At 30.6% G+C, this 20771-nt stretch overlaps 2 protein-coding genes across 4 annotated transcripts; both read left to right on the top strand.

Annotated features, from left to right (window-relative positions):
• Positions 1–2017: 2017 nt before the first annotated feature.
• On the top strand, positions 2018–9979 carry LOC114181821 (uncharacterized). 3 transcript variants are annotated; one of them, XM_028068398.2, is made up of 11 exons: positions 2019–2388; positions 3322–3408; positions 3545–3673; positions 3761–4605; positions 4726–4814; positions 4921–5024; positions 5113–5212; positions 5439–5514; positions 5619–5733; positions 5890–6421; positions 9059–9979. In XM_028068398.2, the coding sequence occupies exons 1-11, from the start codon at positions 2142–2144 to the stop codon at positions 9561–9563; spliced, it is 2829 nt and encodes a 942-aa protein (XP_027924199.1). In that variant the 5' UTR covers positions 2019–2141; the 3' UTR covers positions 9564–9979. The 3 variants fall into 3 exon arrangements, with proteins under 3 accessions (XP_027924198.1, XP_027924199.1, XP_027924200.1); XM_028068399.2 differs by having other exon boundaries at positions 2020–2388; positions 4028–4605; XM_028068397.2 differs by having other exon boundaries at positions 2018–2388; positions 3545–4605.
• A 5909-nt stretch (positions 9980–15888) lies between these two features.
• LOC114182240 (uncharacterized) lies at positions 15889–20266 on the top strand. Its single transcript, XM_028069054.2, has 5 exons — positions 15889–17444; positions 18322–18380; positions 18791–18919; positions 19099–19234; positions 19715–20266. The coding sequence occupies exons 1-5, from the start codon at positions 16740–16742 to the stop codon at positions 20018–20020; spliced, it is 1335 nt and encodes a 444-aa protein (XP_027924855.1). The 5' UTR covers positions 15889–16739; the 3' UTR covers positions 20021–20266.
• The last annotated feature ends 505 nt before the right edge of the window (positions 20267–20771 follow it).

Genomic DNA, 20771 nt, shown 5'->3' with positions numbered 1-20771 from the left:
TCCGTGTTTCGGGGCGGTGGATTTTTGAAGGAGACCACCAAAACGGTGGACTGCGCACGGACGGGGGACCTCGCAGGGACGGGGGACTTCGCATGCACGGTGGACTTTGTCGTGCTGGTGGATTTTCGAAACGGACAGTGGACTTCGTGCCTGTGCGGTGGACTTTGAAGGGGTGTGGCAGTTCAGAGGTGCAGTGGAGCGGTGGAGAAGAAAACCGTTGGTATGGAAGCCGAAACACTGCTTGCGAAGTTTCTGCAGTTTCACTTTTTCTCTCTTTTTTCAATTTCACGAGATGGCTGTTAATTGACGGCAACACGTGAAAGGGTAACTTAATTTCAGATTTCCATCACTCACGTGCCACTCCATTTGTTTCAATTAAAATAAAATGAAATATTATATTTCACTTAAGGTAGTAACTTGGATAGTCAAATTGGGTAGTCACCGTACCATTTTCCTATATAAATCTACTTCAACCATTTTATTCTCCTATCTTCACAATATTACAAATTTTGTTTTCGTGTTTTTACATTGTTACACATTTTTTTTTGTTCAATTTTAACAAGGAGCAATTTTTGTTTTCCAACAAAATGCTTATTTTAACGGCTCGGTAATTACTTTTTGTGTATACATCTTACTACCTTAATACTGATTAGTATAAATTATTTTATTGATTATTTTACTTTTTAAGTTTTGTAGCTGTTTTTTAATAACTATTGTTTGATTTTCTTTTTACAAATTTAATATATTTGATTTTAATAATAATTAAAATAATTAATATTTATTTTTTATTATACAATTTTATGATTCTGGTGGTCACATATTTTATTCTTTCTTCCTGTGTCTCTTAACAACTTCTAAGGGTCAGCTGTATAGCCAATGCAAAAGGAAAAAAAAATACTTTTTTTAAATAGACTTAAATATTTTTTTTGGCAATTCCAACATTTTTCTAATACTACAATATTTAATATTCAATAAATATACTAATTTGATTTAAAAAGTTATTCTGTTATTCTTAAATCAACAAGGTTGATATGTTAATGAATCTACTTGTTTACACTTTTTAATAAAATAAATTAATTGAATAATCATTTATTATGATTATTAACACGAATAAACTTATTATAAAAAAAGAGTAGAAGCAGAAAAATCAGTTTTTCTACTTTTTTTTAATACGCAACACATGGAGTGGTTTCTCATGCTATTATTATTGCATTAAAAAAGTTTCGCTCTCATCTTCTCTTCTAAGTATTTTTTTTGTTCTGTTTTTTCTCCGAGTTATAGTGTAAGATGGTAAATAAAAAATAACAATAGAAAAAAGAAATTGTTTAATAAGAAAAAACATTTTTATTGTAAACCAAACATTTCAGTTTTTGTTCATATAAAAATCACTTAAAAGCACAAATAAACAGATTAATAAATTATTTTATTACTCTTAAACCAATTGTATCAATTATTATTCGTAAGACAATAGTGTCATTCATATTTAATACTCAATAAATATGTTAATTTGGTATTTGTGTTATTATTAATTAATTGTTAACTTAATGAAGTTATCTTACTGTGTATTTAACTTATTGATGAAGTGTTAACAAATAAAATAATTTTGGTTTAATTAACATAATAAATTTGAGATTTTTTTTATTTTAAAAAAAATAAGATCTTTTCAATTAATTATGTGAAGTGTTTTATCATCTCTCTATATGTTTTAACATACTCTTGTGCAACAAAATATAATGACATATAAGATATTATAACTTTTAGATGACATAATTAATACAAAATTTTAGCGATACATATTCAATTACAAAATTTTAAATTTTTGAAGAGTAAAAAGATCACAAAAATTTAATAAAAAATCTATTAAAATATCTCAAATTTATGGTGAAGTTAAAATTGAATTAAGTCAAAAGTTTTGGCGAAATCTATTTTCCTGTTAACCTAAAAATCTATTTACTTTCACACTCCGAAAACTAATCGATGAAATCAAAATTCCCCTTACTACAGAAGACAGAGAAGAGGATCACAGTCACAAATCCCAAAATTCCAACGCAAAAGCTATTTTGTTTCACTCTTCACACCCTCCTTTTATCCATCTCCCTCTCTCTCTAACCACTTTCTCTCTCTTTCATCGTCGCAACGGAATGGCTTCCTTCACGTGCTCCCCCACCTCCCTCCAGCTTCGATTGGCCTTCGCCGCACCCAAATTTCCCCTTACTCCGCACTTGCGAATGCGCAACCTCAACAAGAATCGCGTTCGCCCTTTACGCGCCGAGCGGGACGGCGCCGCCTCGGAGTGGACCGGGTCCGGACCCAACCTCGACGGCTTCTCCGGCTGGTCCGACACCGACGCCGAGCAACAGACCGACAAGAAGAAGGAGTCCTATGGAGGTGAGTGCGTTCTCCAAAATTGTACTCATCGTTCGCAATTCGTCACTGTTTAATTTAGTTATCCGTTTTTATTTTGCAAGAAAAGTGAAATAACTTGAAGTATTCCCATTGATAATACTTATGATGCATGGATGTTTTGATTACCGATATGGATGTTTTGAAGGCTTATGTTAAAACCTGTTAACCTACTCTCTCTTTTTTCTTTTCTTTTTTTTAATTTTGAGTAATGAAGGTATGTTTGACATAACTTGGATATAACATTTTTTATTTAAATTTAAAGTTTTCAAGAATGGTCAGTGTTAGTGATGATTCGATGATGATGCAAACTAGTAAAAATATTTGCTACGTTAAGTAAAGTAAGGTGAAAAATTTATAAATATTAGGTTAGAATACATTGGTGGTGTAACAGTTTTTACAATATTGGCCAATCTTGAATTGCATCATGTATGGTAGAACACTGTTGACTGTTTGTAACAATTTGTAAGTCATGGAACGTAGTTTGAAACTATTATTATTTGAGTAAAAAGTGTATGCACGGACAACATGAAATTATTTTGTGAATTTTTACATTGTCGTATAATCACAAATAACTGTGCATGATAAATTGGTTGACTTTGTAGTAATTATTTTAGAAGGCATGCCAACATTGACATTGCATTAAATTAAACTCATTATTTGGCCGTTGTTGCGGAGGATAGTTTGAATTTACGTGTGGTTTTTGCTACATATTAAACATGATGGACTTTTTCGTTTCGTTCATGATTGCACTTGAATTTGATTGGTTAATTGACTTGATGCATTCGGATTGCATGTAAGTAATAATAAACATGGTTGCGACTGTGGGATGTGAATTACTGAAATGTCAATTGTGTTTTGTGAAGTGTTAGCAATTTCACATTACTTAATAACACTTTTGAAGTAGCTTGCTTTCAGGAGTTGTGGGAGTAGGAGTGGCTGGAGTGCTTCTTCTTTCAGGGCTTACCTTTGCTGCCTTATCTCTTGGCAAACAAACCGGTTCCAGTAAGTTGTCTTTGCTTGCTTATCTCATGTCATAATCATTGAGTTACGTGAAATGCTTTCATTTGAGTGAATTAATTTGTCTTCTGTTTAACTAAACTTCTCCGTTGGAAACTGGAATGTGTATGGCTGGATACAGGACCAGAGCAGCACATGAAGCCCTTGACTACCCAGCAGGAGGAAATTTTGTCTTCTGATGATCATAATAATGAAACAACAGAACCAGAAAATGTTGATAAGGTGGAGCAAGGAAATGATAAAATAGAAGGTCAGATAGATATGTCCAACGATTATTCATCTTCTGAGTCTCGTAATGTTTACCGTGACAATAGTATTGTTGATGATTCTGATATAGGATCCCAGTTGATATATGATAGTAAAAACTCCTCCGTTGATGTTGATGATGCCACTAAACATATATTTGTTCAAGAAGACTTACAGCATGAGTCAGCTTTTGATAACAAGTTAGTTTTTGCCAGTAAAAGCCCAGTATCACTTGAATCTGAAAACACTGTTGATTCTTTTAATGCTTATGGATTTAGAGATTTTGATAGCAACCCTACTGTAGATACAGCAGAATCTACTGCCAATCTTAAAGAAAACCTATTCAATGTTGATCCAGGAGATCTGCCCAACTACGATGGTGCTAAACCACCCCACCTTAATGCTGTTCAGCATGATGAAATAACCAGTTCAAGTGGAAGTGTTAGTTTTGGTTTTAGCGAAACCTATTCTAGTTCAGGTGCTGATAACGAGACTGAAATTGTTAGTGTTGTGGTCAGTCCTGAGTCAAATAACACGATTTCAGATCATAAGTTTTTCAATGAAGCTGTTGAAGAAAATATTCTGTCAGCTTCAAAGAAAGAAAGCCTTGATCTGAACAAAATTCCGCAGGTCTCTGCTGAGGGAAATGAGCCATCCCTTGAAGAGTGGAGCATTCCTGGAAATGACGTGTTTGAAAAATCATCTGTTTTATTATCAGCCAATGCACTGGTAGATGAGAAGGTTATAAATGATAGTTATGAGGTTGATGAAGTTAAATCTGAATCTCCAAATTTTGGATCCTTTTTCTCTGTTCCTGGTATTCCCGCTCCATCCGTAGTTTCTGCAACTGCACAAGTGTTTCCTGGAAAGGTTTTAGTTCCTGCAGCTGTTGATCAAGTCCAAGGGCAAGCACTAGCTGCATTGCAAGTTTTAAAGGTAGTTCTTTGTTTTTTATTTTCATGTTTCAAGGTGATTATAATACACTTTGCATTTATAATTTAATTCTACTTTTTTATCCACTTGTTATTGTTCACTTGGATATTTTTACATTCTTAGGTCATTGAGCCTGATGTTCAACCTAGTGATTTATGTACTCGTCGTGAATATGCTCGCTGGTTGGTGTCTGCTAGCAGCACACTTTCAAGGTAGTACTTTATTTGTTCCTTTTACATTTGTTGTGAATGACAAAATGTGTTATATATGTAATACTTAATACTTGACATTACATGTGTTTTTCTGGTAATTTGTTAGGAGCACTGTTTCGAAAGTGTATCCGGCCATGTACATAGACAATGTTACTGAGCTTGCATTTGACGATGTCACCCCTGAGGACCCTGATTTTTCTTCCATTCAAGGTCAGTACGTGACTTCATAATTTTTTAACATTACAACATGTTGCCATATTCATATTTTGTCTAAAGAAGATCCAATATTAATTTTCAGGCTTGGCAGAAGCTGGACTTATTGAGAGCAGGCTTTCAAGACAAGATATACGGTTATCTGGTGATGAAGATGATAGTCCATTTTACTTCTCCCCTGGAAGGTATGTTCTTTCTGAATTTGGATATGTAATCTGTGGGTACATTTTTTTGTATCTCTGCAATGTACAATCATCATACAAAATTATTGCAATTGAACTTTTAGACTTAATATTTCATCTATTTTTTTCCTAGTACGCAGTTGCACAACCTTCTGTTTGAGATGTGGTTTTAATTTTGTATGCTGTAGGCTACCATTGTGATCTCCTTCTTTTATGTTATTTTCTGCAGTCCTTTATCACGTCAAGATCTTGTCAGTTGGAAAATGGCTCTGGAGAAAAGGCAGCTTCCAGAAGCTGACAGAAAGGTTACTCAACTTGTTTCTCTGTCTGATATGTTTAAGCTATCTTCTCAATTCCAACTTAATTGAACTAATGAATGTGTTGATCTAATTCGTTGACTGATGAACAGACACTGTACCAACTTTCTGGTTTTCTGGACGCTGATAAGATACATCCTAATGCATGCCCTGCCCTAGTAGCTGATCTATCTGCTGGCGAGCATGGAATAATAGCTCTTGCTTTTGGTAATTCTAAAAATATGCTTAATCATATGCTTGATAGTGAATTTTGATTCACTTTCATATAATTTATTTACTGTTTCTTTTCTCCAAGTTATTTCTAATCTGATTTTGGTTTTTAATTTTCAATATTCTTGTATTTTTGGGGCTGTGATATTCCAGGTTATACAAGATTATTCCAGCCAGATAAGCCTGTAACAAAAGCCCAAGCAGCTATGGCTCTAGCTACTGGAGAAGCTTCTGAAATAGTTAGTGAAGAGCTTGCACGCATTGAAGCAGAATCTATTGCTGAAAATGCTGTTGCTGCTCATAGTGCTTTAGTAGCTCAGGTAGAGAAGGATATCAATGCAAGTTTTGAGCTGGAGCTTTTATTAGAGAGGGAAAAGATCAATGCTGTTGAAAAAATGGCTGAGGAGGCAAGACTCGAGTTGGAAAGGTTAAGAGCTGAGAGAGAAAAGGATAACCTTGCATTGACAAAAGAACGAGCTGCTATTGACTCAGAAATGGAGGTTTTTTCAAAGTTAAGGCATGAGGCTGAGGATCAATTACAAATCCTTATGAATGACAAGGTAGAAATAGCACACGAAAAAGAGAGGATTAACAAACTCCGGGAACAAGCAGAAGTTGAAAACAAGGAGATTGCTCGTTTACAATATGAGCTAGAGGTAGAACGTAAAGCCCTGTCTATGGCCAGGTAAAATCATGAAACTTTTATGGGCAGCTAAATATGTTATACCAGCTTTCAATTTTAGTTTTGTAGGATTGGTAAAAGTAGATATGATATGGGGGTGAGAAGCAGTGACAAATGTATTGTATTTTCCTTTTATTTTTGCCTTGGGCTAGGATTAATCAAGCAATTACTCTCCATCTCGTGTATGAAGTCACATTGAAGGGACTTAAATCCCACCAATAGATAACATGATTAAAATGAAATCTGATAGATTCTTCTATGTTCTTTTCAAAAATAAGAAAATCAAGCCAATGAGCTAATAGATTACAGGAAGCAACTGCAATTGTTTCTTTGATATGCTTGGCCCATTATTGTTCATGATGAATTAATGAAGTACGCAAATTAAAGATTCAAATATATATTTTTGGTACCTATATGTCACACTTCAATATTTGTATGAAACTATGTCATAATGAAGTATGTAACTTCAATTGCTTTGTGAAAAAGTTTTATTTAGTTTCTACCGAGCAATTGCTCTCAATTTTTTCCTTGCCATTTGTAGACCTTCTTCTAACACTAGAAGTTTTGTATGGAGTTACTGTGCAGCATAGAGAGCAAATTGAAAATGGCTGTCGTGTATATTATAAATTCCAAAATGTGGGTTATTTAGCAGTAGCATGTAGCAAGGACTAAATTGAAAACAGTTATACTGTCTGGTTCCTCTTTGTTGGATAAGAAAAATAGAACCTACTAGGGAAAAATCACACACATTAGAAAATAATTCTGAAAATACTTCTTTATTGCTTAAAGGAAAGTAACCCACGGATCAAGTTACTAAGGTCTACACCAAAGGAGCTTCCTCCATTTACACAGGAAATCTCCCATTAAACAATATATTCTCAATATGCCCCTTTTACTATAAAGAGGGCTTATTTATAGGTTATAAGATTTACAACAACTATTCAAATACGGACCACTAACCCCAAATAAGGACCACTAACCCTACTTCTCAGTAACAGTTTGTTACAACTTTGCCACTTTCCTCTTCCTATAGCAAACCTGCAGACACTTTTTTATATAATTTAGAAAGGGTCAAATCTAATTTTGGGTTTTCTTCGTAATCTTTATTATGTTTTTTAATTAAGAGATAAAGACATTAAAACAGAGAGCAAATATATAGAGATAAAGAGAGAATTTTTTATGAGTATTGGAAAAGAGATGCAGTAATTGTAATGATGAGAGAGATAGAGATGGAGAAAAAGAAAAAGAGAGCTAGTAGAAACGAAAATTAGAGAAGAAAAGGAAATAAAAGAAAAAGAGTTCATGGAAAAATTAAAAAAAAGGACTTGAGAGAAAAAGAAATAAAAGAGGACTTGAGAGGAAAAGAAATAAAAGAAAAGAAGTTAAGGGAAAAGTAAAGTGAAGAAAAAGAGATAAAAGAATAAAAAGTAAAGGAGAAATAAAAAAAAAAGTGACAAAGAGGAAGGAAAAAAATAATAGTAGAGATATTTTTTCTAATTGTGAAAATGTTTTGTCCATTCAACAATGTGAGAAAGTTTTTTTCATTATATGGCTCAACAAACAACGCGTTATTTGAAGGGATTCCAGTTCTAGAATGGAAAACGAATAAAGTGATGGTTTTTTTATCCTGATATTGGCTTAATTGTTTTTGTTGAAGGAAGTGTGGAATTTAGTCTGCCTTATTATGATTGTCTAGAGTGATACATAATTTAGCATATAAAAGGATGACATGTAAGGGAGAAATATAAGAATTCTGAAGGAAAATTAAGTTTTCTTTGTGAGAACTTTATGGAGTTAAGTTAAATGAATTCAAATTTTGATCTTATCATGGTAATTTGTAGTAGTAATCAATCCCATGACTTATCATTTATCTTCTTTCTTAAACTCGGTGTCAGTAACTTCATAAACTGAATATCAAAATGGTTCCCTTTATGTTTCTCATCACCTTTCCTCTTATAGGTTGTTGCTCGCTCTTATCCAGCCTTAACTATACTTTATATGGATAAACTGGAGCATATTTTGTTCAAGTACTGTGATATTTTGACAAAGTTTGACAAAATTTGCTTTTCAACACGCACTAAACATTTTTCTTCTTTTTCCAAGTCACATCAAACATTTTTTTCATTCATTAAGGTAATGTCACATGTGCATTACCTTAATGAAGTTTATCACATGTGCATTGTCAAAAGTTTGTCAATAAAATTTTGTCAAAAATTAATTTTCCTTTATACAATACCAAATCGAAAATGAGCGGTACCTGAAGGGATCAGAAATATATTTTAACCCAACTAAAACTAATTATAAAACTTCCTTATACAGGTACACTAATTAGACGAATGATCACCGTACATGCTCTCCTTTCTGACATCATTCCTCTGTGCGACTGTAATTTTCTCTAGTAACTATTTAACTGCTTCCAATTGTACTTGCTGTACGGAATTAACACAGATGTGCTTGAATTTATGAAATGTTACTAGCACTACCAGTATATTATATTTAGTCCAGCCAGACAAATGCCTTATTGGCAATTGTTTATTGTAGTTAAATGAAACAGTTTAGATAAACTCATTTTTTGTATAAAATGATGATTATTACCCAATTAGCATCTGAATAAATTGTTATGTTAATTCTTGGATTCAGGGCTTGGGCAGAGGATGAGGCTAAACGAGTGAGAGAGCAAGCAATAGCCTTAGAGGAGGCTAGAGATCGTTGGGAGAGGCATGGGATCAAAGTGGTGGTTGACGATGACCTCCGCAAGGAGGCCTCCGCCGGAGTTACATGGCTCAATGCCTCAGAGCAGATTTCGGTTCAAGGAACAGTTGACAGGGCCGAAAACTTATTGGACAAGCTCAAACTAATGGCATCAGATATCAGAGGAAAATCTAGAGACATACTTGACAAAATCATCCACCTGGTCTCCCAATTTATATCAAAATTGAGGGAATGGGCATCCAGAACAGGAAAACAAGCTGAAGAATTTGGAGAAGCTGCCATATCAAAGGTAGGTAAGTCAGCCAGTGAGTTGCAACAAAGTGCTATCGAAGTTGGATTTGGTTTCAAAGAAGGTGCAAAGCGTGTTGCTGGTGATTGTAGAGAAGGGGTTGAGAAAATCACTCAAAAATTCACACAGAAGTTCAAGACCTGATATCTATTACCCTCAACATTTTTCAACCTTATTGGCTGTTGAGTGGCCGGTTACCTTTGATTTATTTTCAGTGCTTCAATAGAGATGTGTACCAGACACAGATGCAGGGACATTGGCGGTTCTAATGACTGCCTTTTGAAGATCACAACATGTTCACATGAAGCCCTGTTTGTATAATTGATACTAGTAAGAATTGTAGTTGAGGAATAACCAGGTGTAATTCAAGATTTTGTCATGCCTGCATCGCATCAGAGGCATGGATATTTTTCTTTTGAAGCATGTTTTGTGTAAGTTGTCATGAATCATGACCATTACTCACTCAAACGCCCTCTTTATTAGGAATCGTTGCAATAAGGGTGTTAGTATAATAAGAGATTTCATTTTTAAACTATATAAAGATATTGGATTGTGATTCACTGCTACCATGATTAAAATGAAGGTGGAATATATATTATAACGTTTTATTTATGTCCGAGGTAGGTGAAACTTTAAAACAGTATAGAAGATATATAGTTTAATAATTGTATTTTTAGATTTTGAGGTATAAAACGTGTGTTATATATGTTTTAATCTCGTCAAGGACTTGCACAGTTGGACATACAATAATTTTTGACAATATGATAGAATAAAAAATAGATACTAATATCATTTAATGTTTGGAGTTTGTTATTATAAAGACAGGATAATAATAAGTTTGTGAGGATGTTTGTGATGATAATGATAATATTAATAAGATGGTTGAAGTGACAATAATGAAAAAATAATAATTATAATAAAAATACTTGTTGTAACAAAGATGTGATGATGTAAGAGTAAGAATGTGAAGAAAAAAAAATCGTAAGATTTAATTTGTTTATTAACACTCCTGGCATTGTGCTATATTACTACTACCACTTGTCTAACTAGTCATTATATAATTAATCATCTAACAAATTGTTTAGAAATATTGCTACAGAAAACTTCTACACATATTCAAATATTTACATTTCACATGAATTAAAACTTTTAAAATAATTTACTTCAACATATTTCTTCATAGGAGTATAACAAAAGAACACATATACATTTTATAAAAAAAATAAAGGCTTAATTAGTGATCTATCATCTATTGAGTTTGGTTTTGTTCATTTTGATCCTCTCATTTTTTATTGGACTCAATTTAATCCTTTAATTTCTTAAAAATGTTCAATTTAGCTCTTTAAAGTTTATTTTTTTAAATTTTTAATTTAGTCCCTCTATTTAAAATTTTGATTCAATTTAATTCTCTTATGTCTTAAAACAATCCGACATTGTCCTCTCGAATTCAAGGTCAAATTAGTAATTAAGTTTAACTGCAATTTATATATACATGTTATTTTTGTTTAGAATTTATACATCAAAATACTCCATCTATATGTAAGAGATTTGAGTATTTAGGTGGAGTGCAAAAAATGAAAAAATAAAATAATTTGAGTCTTTAGGTGGGATGATTTGGTGTATAAATTATAAAAAATATTTTAACATGTATGTATAAGTTGTAATTAACCTTAATTATTAATCTGGTCTTAAATGGGAGAGAACACAATTGGATCATTTAAAAAAAATACGAGAACAAAATTGAATCAACATTTTAGATAGAGCGACTAAATTGAAATTTTTTAAAAATAACCTTTTTAAACAATTGGAGGACCAAATTAAATATTTTTAAAAAATTGGAGGACTAATTTGAAAAAATAAATAATAAGATGACCAAAATGAATCAAACCAATAAATTATTAGACTAAATTACTAATTAAGCCAAGAATAAAATAAACTATATTTTTCATACTGTTCCTACCCGACCCAAGTCTATCCAACAACATCGTTAGGAACAACTACCTCGTTTTCGAGTCAGAACACACACAATACACATTCAACCATGTCATGCACATAATTACTCCTCAACATGTTCATGATTACATAATCTACTTTTAGAAGATTTATGTGTTCAATGAAATATCACATAATATGCAGGTTATATGCTCACAACAATATATTTTGACAAAACAACTTAGGCTCAATTAGGCCTAAGGAACTAAGTCCAAGTCTTGCTCATATGACCTACCGGACACGATCATTTTACATGCTTAGGAAAACACTTTAGAGATCACTAACATGCAGAGATTTATCTTGAATCCAAAAGAGTCATGCAAACAAGTTTTCTCCATATAAGCATATCACCAAACTGACTCAAAAGAAATTTTAAAAATAAACTTACTCTGATTCAGTTTCTAATCGGTTTGGATGATAACCTTCTACACCGAAACTCCTATGATACTCTCGATTCTTCAAATAAATAATTTAAATTTTAATTCGTTTTAATTATTATATTTAATTTAAATTAATTTAACATAAAAATGACAAAATACATATTGAGAATATTACATATCATAGAACATTAAAACAAAAAGTTTATTAGACTCAAAATCTATTCCACGTAATAATCTCATATGATAAAACTGAAAATAAATATAATTTATTTAAATAAATATTAATTAAAAATATATAGAATATAGTTTAAGAAAATATACTTTCCATGAATATGTCATCGTAATTTTATATTATTAACCCTTTAGATATAAAAGAATACATACTGATAAAAATGTGCGTTAATTATTTTTTAAAAAATAAGTTACTGTAGTTTGCGTTTGATTTAGTACGGAATAAGAAAAGAAAATATATTTATTTAATGTGGAAGTCTAGCAAACCCAAATGCAGCTTCATGTTTATTTAACATACCTTTTATATTAAAATATTGTAATAAATACCTCTCCATTTTCATCTTTTAATTATTTCTATCCAATAATACTAATAAATGTATTATTTCTATCCAATGATACCTTTTAATACTAATACACTATTTGCTATCATCCAATAAATGTACCAAATATTATACATAAATCTAAAACCGATGCATCACTATCACATAAAGTTTACTTATTTTTAAATTAGGTTAAATTATCTTATTGGTTTTCGTATTGGTAAGAAAATATTGATTTGGTCACTTTATTTTTATTTATCTCAATTTAGTCTCTATTTTAATAAATTTGATCTAATCAAGGCTTTTCTATTAGTATTAGACTAACACGGTTAAAGAGGTCTCACGTGTCAGTTCATAGTTTTTTTTTAAATTACTTATTTTTTAAAATTAAAAATTTGCAGCATGTCAAGCTGACATCGTGCCACGTGTAGTGACAATGTTATGTAACATGTCAGTGTCGTGTCAGTACCACGTGTTACTATTGCGTCAGGTATCATCTTCTCATCCTCAATTTGATCATCATATTTTTGTTTTGTAATTTAGTCTTAGCTTTTGTAAAAATTGAACAATTTTCTCACTTTTCAAATTGGAACTAAATTTAATTTATATATAAATGGTATATAAATATTTTTATTAAAATTGATATTGTATTAAATATTTTTCACAAGATTAAGGTTATTTAAATTTATATTCGACATTAAACGTTATTTTTTTTAAGTTGTCAATATAAAAAAATTCAAATAATTATATTGATATTTTATTACATCATATTTTAATATTGTTTTTATTTGAGTTTATATTTCAAATAATTGTATATTTTTAAAATGTGTAAAGTTCAATAATTTCTATACAAATATTTGAGTTAGTGTAAAAATAGAAATTATAAAAATTCAAATCTAAACTTTTAAAATAATTTTTATAACAATTTAAAACAAATAAATTTAAAATTTGTAAATAATTTGAAATAAAGTTGGATGTGAAATACAAATTTAAATAAACTAGTTTTGTTAAAAATATATAATAAAAATATCAATTTGAATAAAAATATCAAATTCAATAAAAATATTTGTATAACATTTATATAAAAATTAAGTTTTGTTTTAAGTTGGAGAGAGTCAAAATTGTTCAATTTTAAAAGAAAATTAAGACTAAATTGAGACAATAAAAATGCAGAAACAAGATTGACAATGAGTAAATGACACTTGACACAAGAATGACACATGACAAATTTTGAATTTTATTTAAGACATTAAGAAAAATAAAAAACTAGGAACTGATACGATACCTATTTAACATTGTTACTAAAGTACTAATGAAACACACTTGATTGTAACAAAATTTTCAAAATAGGGATAAAATTGAAATAAATAAAAATAGAAAAGACTAAATTGATATTCTCCTAAATGGGAACCAAACACATAATTTAACCTTTAAATAATTTACACCTTTTATAAAAATATGAAACACTCAACAAGTTTTTATTTTAAAAAGTATTCTAAAAAATGTATATTAATTTATAATTATTCTAAAGTTAAAATAAATTTTGAAGAAATAATCGATTTAAAACTCAATGTCAAATTAATTTATAAATATCTAAACTATTCTTTTAAATATAAATATCAGAAATCACTACTCAACTAAAAATAAAATAATTTTATAATATGTAAGTGAGCGTAAATTTTATCTTAAAAATTAATTTTATGAAAAATTAAACTTAAACTTCACTTCTTCTCACAAATTTTAAATTTAATATAATTATTTAAATTTAAATCTACAAAATATTTTTTTTTATGAAATATAAATTTAATTCCAACCTTAAAGGTTATAATCGTGTTTACCCTCAGAGGAAAGACAACTATTCTATAATGTATTTTCTAACGGTCTCTAAAAGTAAAAAAAAAAATCATAATAATGAAAGAAATTACATCTTATTAATATATCAAAATATCAAAATATTTATTACAATATATTAAAATAGTTATCACATCACATCTTACTATATGTCTGTCATCAAACAAGTCCTAGATCTTTGCTATTAGAAAATGTGTCATATTAATAATATGTGCTAACTATATTTTCCCTAGATATCTTGTTTTATTTCAGCTTTTATAGATTTTAATTTGATTTATAACAAAACTTTATATTAAATTAAACATTTTAATATTTAATATAAAAGTTAATTGTATAAAAAATAAAATTTCATAAAGTTACCACACCCGAAATAAAATTTTCTGATATACATAATATAATCTATAACTATTAAGTGAAATTCTCTTAATAACATTTTTTTTATCTGCTTTTCATATATAATTTATCAATTTTACCCATATTATTATAACTCATTTATTATTTTATTTTTAAAATTTTGTAATTATTTTTTAATTGAATTAAATAATTATACTAAAATAATTTATTTTATAATTATTTTTTATTAACATATATTTTTAATAAAATTAATAATATTTTTTACTGTATTATTATTATAAGAAAAAAAAGTAAACACTTACTAGTAAGCCTAATGGCAGTTAAACCCAGTATAATAACTATCCAAATCAACACCACTATATCATAAGGAAAATATATTCATATGACAATTTATTAGTCCTTCCATGATGTTGTAATTTTTTTTTTTACATTATATATATTTTTTTTACATTATGTTATAATTTTATTAAAGAATAAGAGATCATTTAACTTTGACATTTTGTGAGCTACATAACCCATGTTTGATTTATATATTATTTATTTATTTTTATTAATTTCATAAGATTTTTTTTTAAATCTGTATTTTTTGATATTTGGAAAAAAAATCTGTACTAAACATGTAATTAATACAATATAAAGATATAAGTAACTTTAATATATGTTGAGTTGATCTTTAGTTTATTAAAAAGTAACTACTCATTTATAGAAAAATATTTTCAATAAATCCAAAGAAATATGTTACTTCCCTAACATAAAGTAATTGAACGTATTGAATTATAATATATGCTATTAATACTTGCAATATGCTATGCATATTTTTAAAATTTGACTAATTTATCATATTACTTTATTTATTTATTACCATGTTAGTTTATACCATATATAGAAAAAATATATATTTCATATATCTATTTTTTTTATAAATAAAAAATTTTAAATATAGGATGTATACTATAGTTAAAAATTTCTTATAAATATTTTCTAAAATATAATTGATATTTTAAATTGATAATATGCAAAGTGAAACATATTTTTTAACCATTAATAGTTTCATTTTAAAACATTAAAATTTAATTTAGAAGTAAAGATAAAATTATATATAACAAACAAATATAATTTAAAAAAAATTAAAAAGAAAATTAACCACTTTAAAAACACATTCATGTAAGATAATTATTATGATTTATATATAAAGAATGTAAGGACACTTTTTAAAAAATATTGGGAGTCTCTCCATTTTGTTAGGGTCTTACTACTACAACTTAAAGAAAAAGAATACTTTTATTTTGAGGAAAAAAAAAGATAATATCTTTTTATTCATTCATATGGTTGTTTTCTTCAATTCACACTTTAGTGGGATGAAAGAATAGAACAGAAGGTTCCGGGTTTGAATCTTTCATCCAATGGTGTCAGCAAAATGCAAAACCCAATCTTTTGTCTGAGTTTGAATTGTAGGTTTGGCTACCCTTCTGCCCTTTTCTTCCATTCTTCTTCATCCTAAAATTTGCAGCAATAATATCATAGTACAAAGTTTACAACGCACCCCACGACCAATTATAAATCTAGGAAAATCCGCTGTCTCTTTTTCCCACACCGTGACCACATATGATTAAACCCCATTAAATAAAGTTTCCTCTTTGGAGTTCTGGGTACTTTAATTCTTCATCCCCACTGATTTTTGGAACTGAGTGACTTTCCTTCACTGTTCTCTGGTGGGTCCTTTAACCAGTGCAGAATTTGTGATTTTGATCAATGATCACCTGTGAGTCATAGTTTTGATGTGTTTTGAGTCACTCTGCGTGTGAGATTTTTGTGAGTTTACTGGATTCGGCATATTGTGTACTGATTTTCACCCTCTTCTTGTGATGTTTGTCTCTTGTTCTAGAGGATTCAATAACTGGAGCTGGGAAATTACAGTTTTTGTTTATTGTCTCTAGTTACTTTGTTGGTCACTGTGGCTGTGGCAGTTAGTTAATTGTGTACATCTGCTGCTACAGTAAGTCAGCACTAGATCCATGATTGTTTACAATCTGTATTTATATTGAATTATGTTTTGTTCGAGACCCCTTTTGTGAGTTCAAGCTTCAGATTCCATTTTTTGTGTTCATATTTGTCAGTGTGAGAAATTCATTGCACTTGAGAGAAAATTGGTACAAAATCTCCATTTGTTTGCAGCTTACGCTGTAGGCATAATGTCATTCCTGTGTGGCCTTCCTCTTCTTGAGTGTGTGTACTGTCTAGCTTGTGCTCGTTGGGCTTGGAAAAGATGTCTTCATTCTGCTGGCCATGACAGTGAGAATTGGGGTTTTGCCACAGTGGAAGAATTTGAGCCTATACCACGCCTTTGTCGCTATATTTTATCTGTGTATGAAGAAGATCTTCGGCAACCCCTTTGGGCACCTCCTGGTGGCTATGGAATTATCCCTGATTTTTTACTTCTCAAAAAGACATATGAAGATACATGTGGAAGGGCACCACCCTATGTTCTGTATCTCGATCACGAGCATGAGGATATAGTTCTTGCCATCAGGGGTCTAAATTTGGCAAAGGAGAGTGATTATGCGGTTCTGTTGGACAATAGATTGGGGAAGAGAAAGTTTGATGGTGGGTATGTTCACAATGGGTTGTTGAAAGCTGCTGGTTGGGTTTTGGATGCAGAATGTGAAATTTTGAAGGATTTGGTGGAAAAGCATCCAAATTACACGCTGACTTTTGTTGGACATTCCCTTGGATCTGGTGTTGCAGCTATGCTGACAATGCTGGTGGTGCAGAATAGTCATAGACTGGGAAATATTGATCGGAAGAGGGTCAGGTGTTATGCCATTGCACCTGCTAGGTGCATGTCACTGAATTTGGCAGTCAGATATGCAGATGTCATCAACTCTGTTGTATTGCAGGCAAGTTTTCGTTTAATTTTGTTTCTGTTTAATTGGTTGATTTAGTGTAGAATGCTGTGTCAACAAATCTTGAACACCTAAAGGATATATAAAATAATTGGGACTGGATTACTAATTACAAATTATCAGTCTTTGAGATTACAATGTAACCGATTCTATAAACCAAGCATTTTGTGGATGTTTGTAGAATGTAGTTTGTTTTACAATACCTTCTTTTTTGATGTGTTTATAAACAGTTTTTGCTTTGTGTATAGAAAGATAACATTCTGCAAAGAGTAGTGAATTTTTAACGTGATGAATTTATTTTTGGAAGACTACTCATTTGTATTACTTTCAAAACAAGTTAAAGGGATGAAAAATGAATAGAGTCCGAATCCAATAACTTCTAACTAGGATCCATAGCTTTGTTGCCAGTTTATCTCAGGTTCAGGGCTACAGATTTGTGTACATGAAATTTTATGTTTCTTGAATGATGGTTTGCATATTCAGGTTTCATAAGCATTCTACTAACTTCATGTGAGGTAAGGTTACAGTCTTATTGATGTCTCGGTGTGTTGAAAACAATTATATCCATAGTAACAACTTTCAGTGTGAGATGAATTAACACATTTAAGTGTTTGGAGATAAAAAAAATATTTGGAGAGCTTTCTTGAGTGTTATTCTGCCCGATACAGGCCAAATATCTGGATAAAGATTTTTTCATGTGGAGCATAATGAATTAGTAGATGATTTATTCTTATAAGTAGTATATCGCTTAAAGTTCCAATATATGTTATGATGCATTACAAATCTTTTCTTTCTTCATGCTTCATTATACTTGATGCCATGATTGATGAATCTGATATTTTGAAGTTGACCACTCTTTACCTTTGATCAGGACGACTTCTTACCAAGAACAGCCACCCCATTGGAAGATATATTCAAGTCTGTTTTCTGGTATGTCTTAAGGACTAGTGTAATTATGCCTTTTTTGTTATCAATACTCTTAGAAAGTAGATTTAGACTTAACCCTAAAAAATCAACTTGCATGAGGTTTGCATCCACTTATATTTTATAATTTGGTCATCAATGTGAGATCTCCAACATACTCTTTCCTACTGAGGACTGAATGTTTTTAGTGTGAGACTAACTATCTCTGGTTGAGCCGATAGTAGCTCGATAGTAGCTCGATAAAATACGACGCAACAAACTTTTTACAATACCATATAAGAATCTGTTTTGCAAAGTAAGATTTTTACCTATTTATATACTGTAATATAATCATATATCACTGAAACAAATAATTGAGTGTTTGTTCATGGTGAGATAATTTTACTTGTAATAATTTATTTTTCTGTTTCTGGCAGTTTGCCATGCCTATTGTGCATGAGGTGCATGAGGGATACATGCATTCCAGAAGAGAAGATGCTCAAAGATCCAAGAAGACTCTATGCACCCGGTCGCCTTTATCACATTGTTGAGAGGAAACCTTTTAAGTATGGTTAAGAAAAAAGAATTCATGCCTTATGCCGAATTCTATCTCTCTTTCTGGAAATCTCGTTTGTGTTTCTTCTAGTTTCTTGCAGAATAAAAAATGTTAACAAAGATCAAGCCGAAAGTATTTTATACTGCCTTTTCTTGTGGTGTTATCTAAACTTCTAAACATTTTATGCAGAATGGGAAGGTTTCCCCCAGTAGTGAGAACAGCAGTGCCGGTAGATGGAAGGTTTGAGCATATAGTTCTTTCATGTAATGCCACATCTGATCATGCCATCATTTGGATTGAGAAAGAAGCCCAAAGGGCTCTGGATGTAAGTGTAATTGTTTATTGGGATAAGTAAAGTTTTATTCTTTGTCTTTCTTCTTTGTGATAACCATAATTAACTGTGGCTGTGAATATATGGTTCTCTTTTCTAGGACCTGTTTTTCCGGTGCCCTTAAAAATATGCTAAGATTACACATGAACTAGAGATACAAAAAATCTAGTCCATACTAGTTGGTTTTACTTGAGTTTGTGTTATGATCTATGTAGCCTATGATAATCTTGAACAATTCTCATCTCACGAGTCAATTTTATAGGATTTTTTTTTCTTCTGTAAAACTCACGATAGATATCATTATGTACTTTGACATCTCAGTTAGACCGACATCTCAAAGTATATCATGTTGGGTTTATTAAATATGTAGGTGCCATAAAACTAGCAGGACCCACATGAACAAAACTCAGTCTTTACCTGAAGATTTTGATGAACAAAACTTAACCTTTACCCTATGGTTTATGTCAACTGCAGTTGATGCTGGAGAAGGTTGAACCAATGGAAGCTCCTGCCAAGCAAAAAATGGAGCGTCAGGAAACCCTAACAAGACACAAGGTTGAATATAAAGCAGCATTACATAGGGCAAAAACATTACATGTTCCACATGCTTACACACCACCATCAGAGTATGGCACTTTTGATGAAGAGGGAGATGCCAGTTCAACAAGATCTCAGGGTGAGTCTTCTAATAAAAGTTCTGTGGATGAAAGCTGGGATGCTTTGATTGAGCGTCATTTGGACAAGGATGAACATGGCCACACTGTGCTCAAGAAACAATGATCAAGTCCTTCTACGAGACTTCATAATATGCTTTGTTTAGTGTAAAAAAGTAAAATTCCTTCATTCTTGAGCTTCACTAGGGGAATAATGAATTTTTTAGGTGTTAATGGGATTCAGGATTCCAGTGTACTTAGCATTTGAAGTTCAGATTCATAAAGCTGATAGTTACGGGAATTCATGGAACATTCTTAGTCTTGTAAATTCAAATTTTGAAAGAGTTTCCTTAATATTCAACAGATTCACTCATGGTGCGGTTTCATTCGCAGGAGATTTTACTATTTAAAATATATTACCAAAAAAAAATTATTTTATTAAATAATTTTATATCTACTAAAACATTTTTTTATCTTAATTATATTAAGGGCACTTTGGTAGTTTTAATTTTATATCTATTATTTTTTTTTTCATATATCACTTCAATCAAATCACTCACAAATTTTATTTCTAAATTTACTCATCATCACTTTTAAATCTCTTAAAAAAAAAACAACACATATTTTATTTTGAAATTCATTATCTCATTCTTTCTTGAATCCATCCACTAAAGTAAACATACCTTAAAGTCTTCCCACGATTTAATCATTTTTTTTAAGAACTTAATGAACATGTATCTAATACTACTTGGACTTAGTTGAAAAACTAATGGTTGGAAACATATTATGAAAGCATTATTTTTTTTACCACCTATAACATCGATTTAAAATTTAGGCACAAGTTGAAAGGGGTAAAAAACTTACCTTTCAACAACTTT

This window comes from Vigna unguiculata, chromosome 4 (genome assembly GCF_037176805.1).
Source record: "Vigna unguiculata cultivar grain cowpea cultivar isolate G323 ecotype 2 chromosome 4, ASM3717680v1, whole genome shotgun sequence".
Lineage (NCBI taxonomy): Eukaryota > Viridiplantae > Streptophyta > Magnoliopsida > Fabales > Fabaceae > Vigna > Vigna unguiculata.
Note: the sequence above shows the minus strand (reverse complement) of the source record. Positions and strands in the feature narration are given on the sequence as shown.

Excerpts from the sequence above, each read along its gene's own strand:
- LOC114181821 (XM_028068397.2), top strand. The coding sequence starts at position 2,142 with ATGGCTTCCTTCACGTGCTCCCCCACCTCCCTCCAGCTTCGATTGGCC. Across the intron at positions 5,025-5,112 it reads TGATTTTTCTTCCATTCAAG|GCTTGGCAGAAGCTGGACTT; the intron begins GTCAGTACGTGA and ends ATTAATTTTCAG. Across the intron at positions 5,213-5,438 it reads TTTTACTTCTCCCCTGGAAG|TCCTTTATCACGTCAAGATC; the intron begins GTATGTTCTTTC and ends TATTTTCTGCAG.
- LOC114182240 (XM_028069054.2), top strand. The coding sequence starts at position 16,740 with ATGTCATTCCTGTGTGGCCTTCCTCTTCTTGAGTGTGTGTACTGTCTA. Across the intron at positions 18,920-19,098 it reads GTTGAGAGGAAACCTTTTAA|AATGGGAAGGTTTCCCCCAG; the intron begins GTATGGTTAAGA and ends CATTTTATGCAG. Across the intron at positions 19,235-19,714 it reads AAGCCCAAAGGGCTCTGGAT|TTGATGCTGGAGAAGGTTGA; the intron begins GTAAGTGTAATT and ends TGTCAACTGCAG.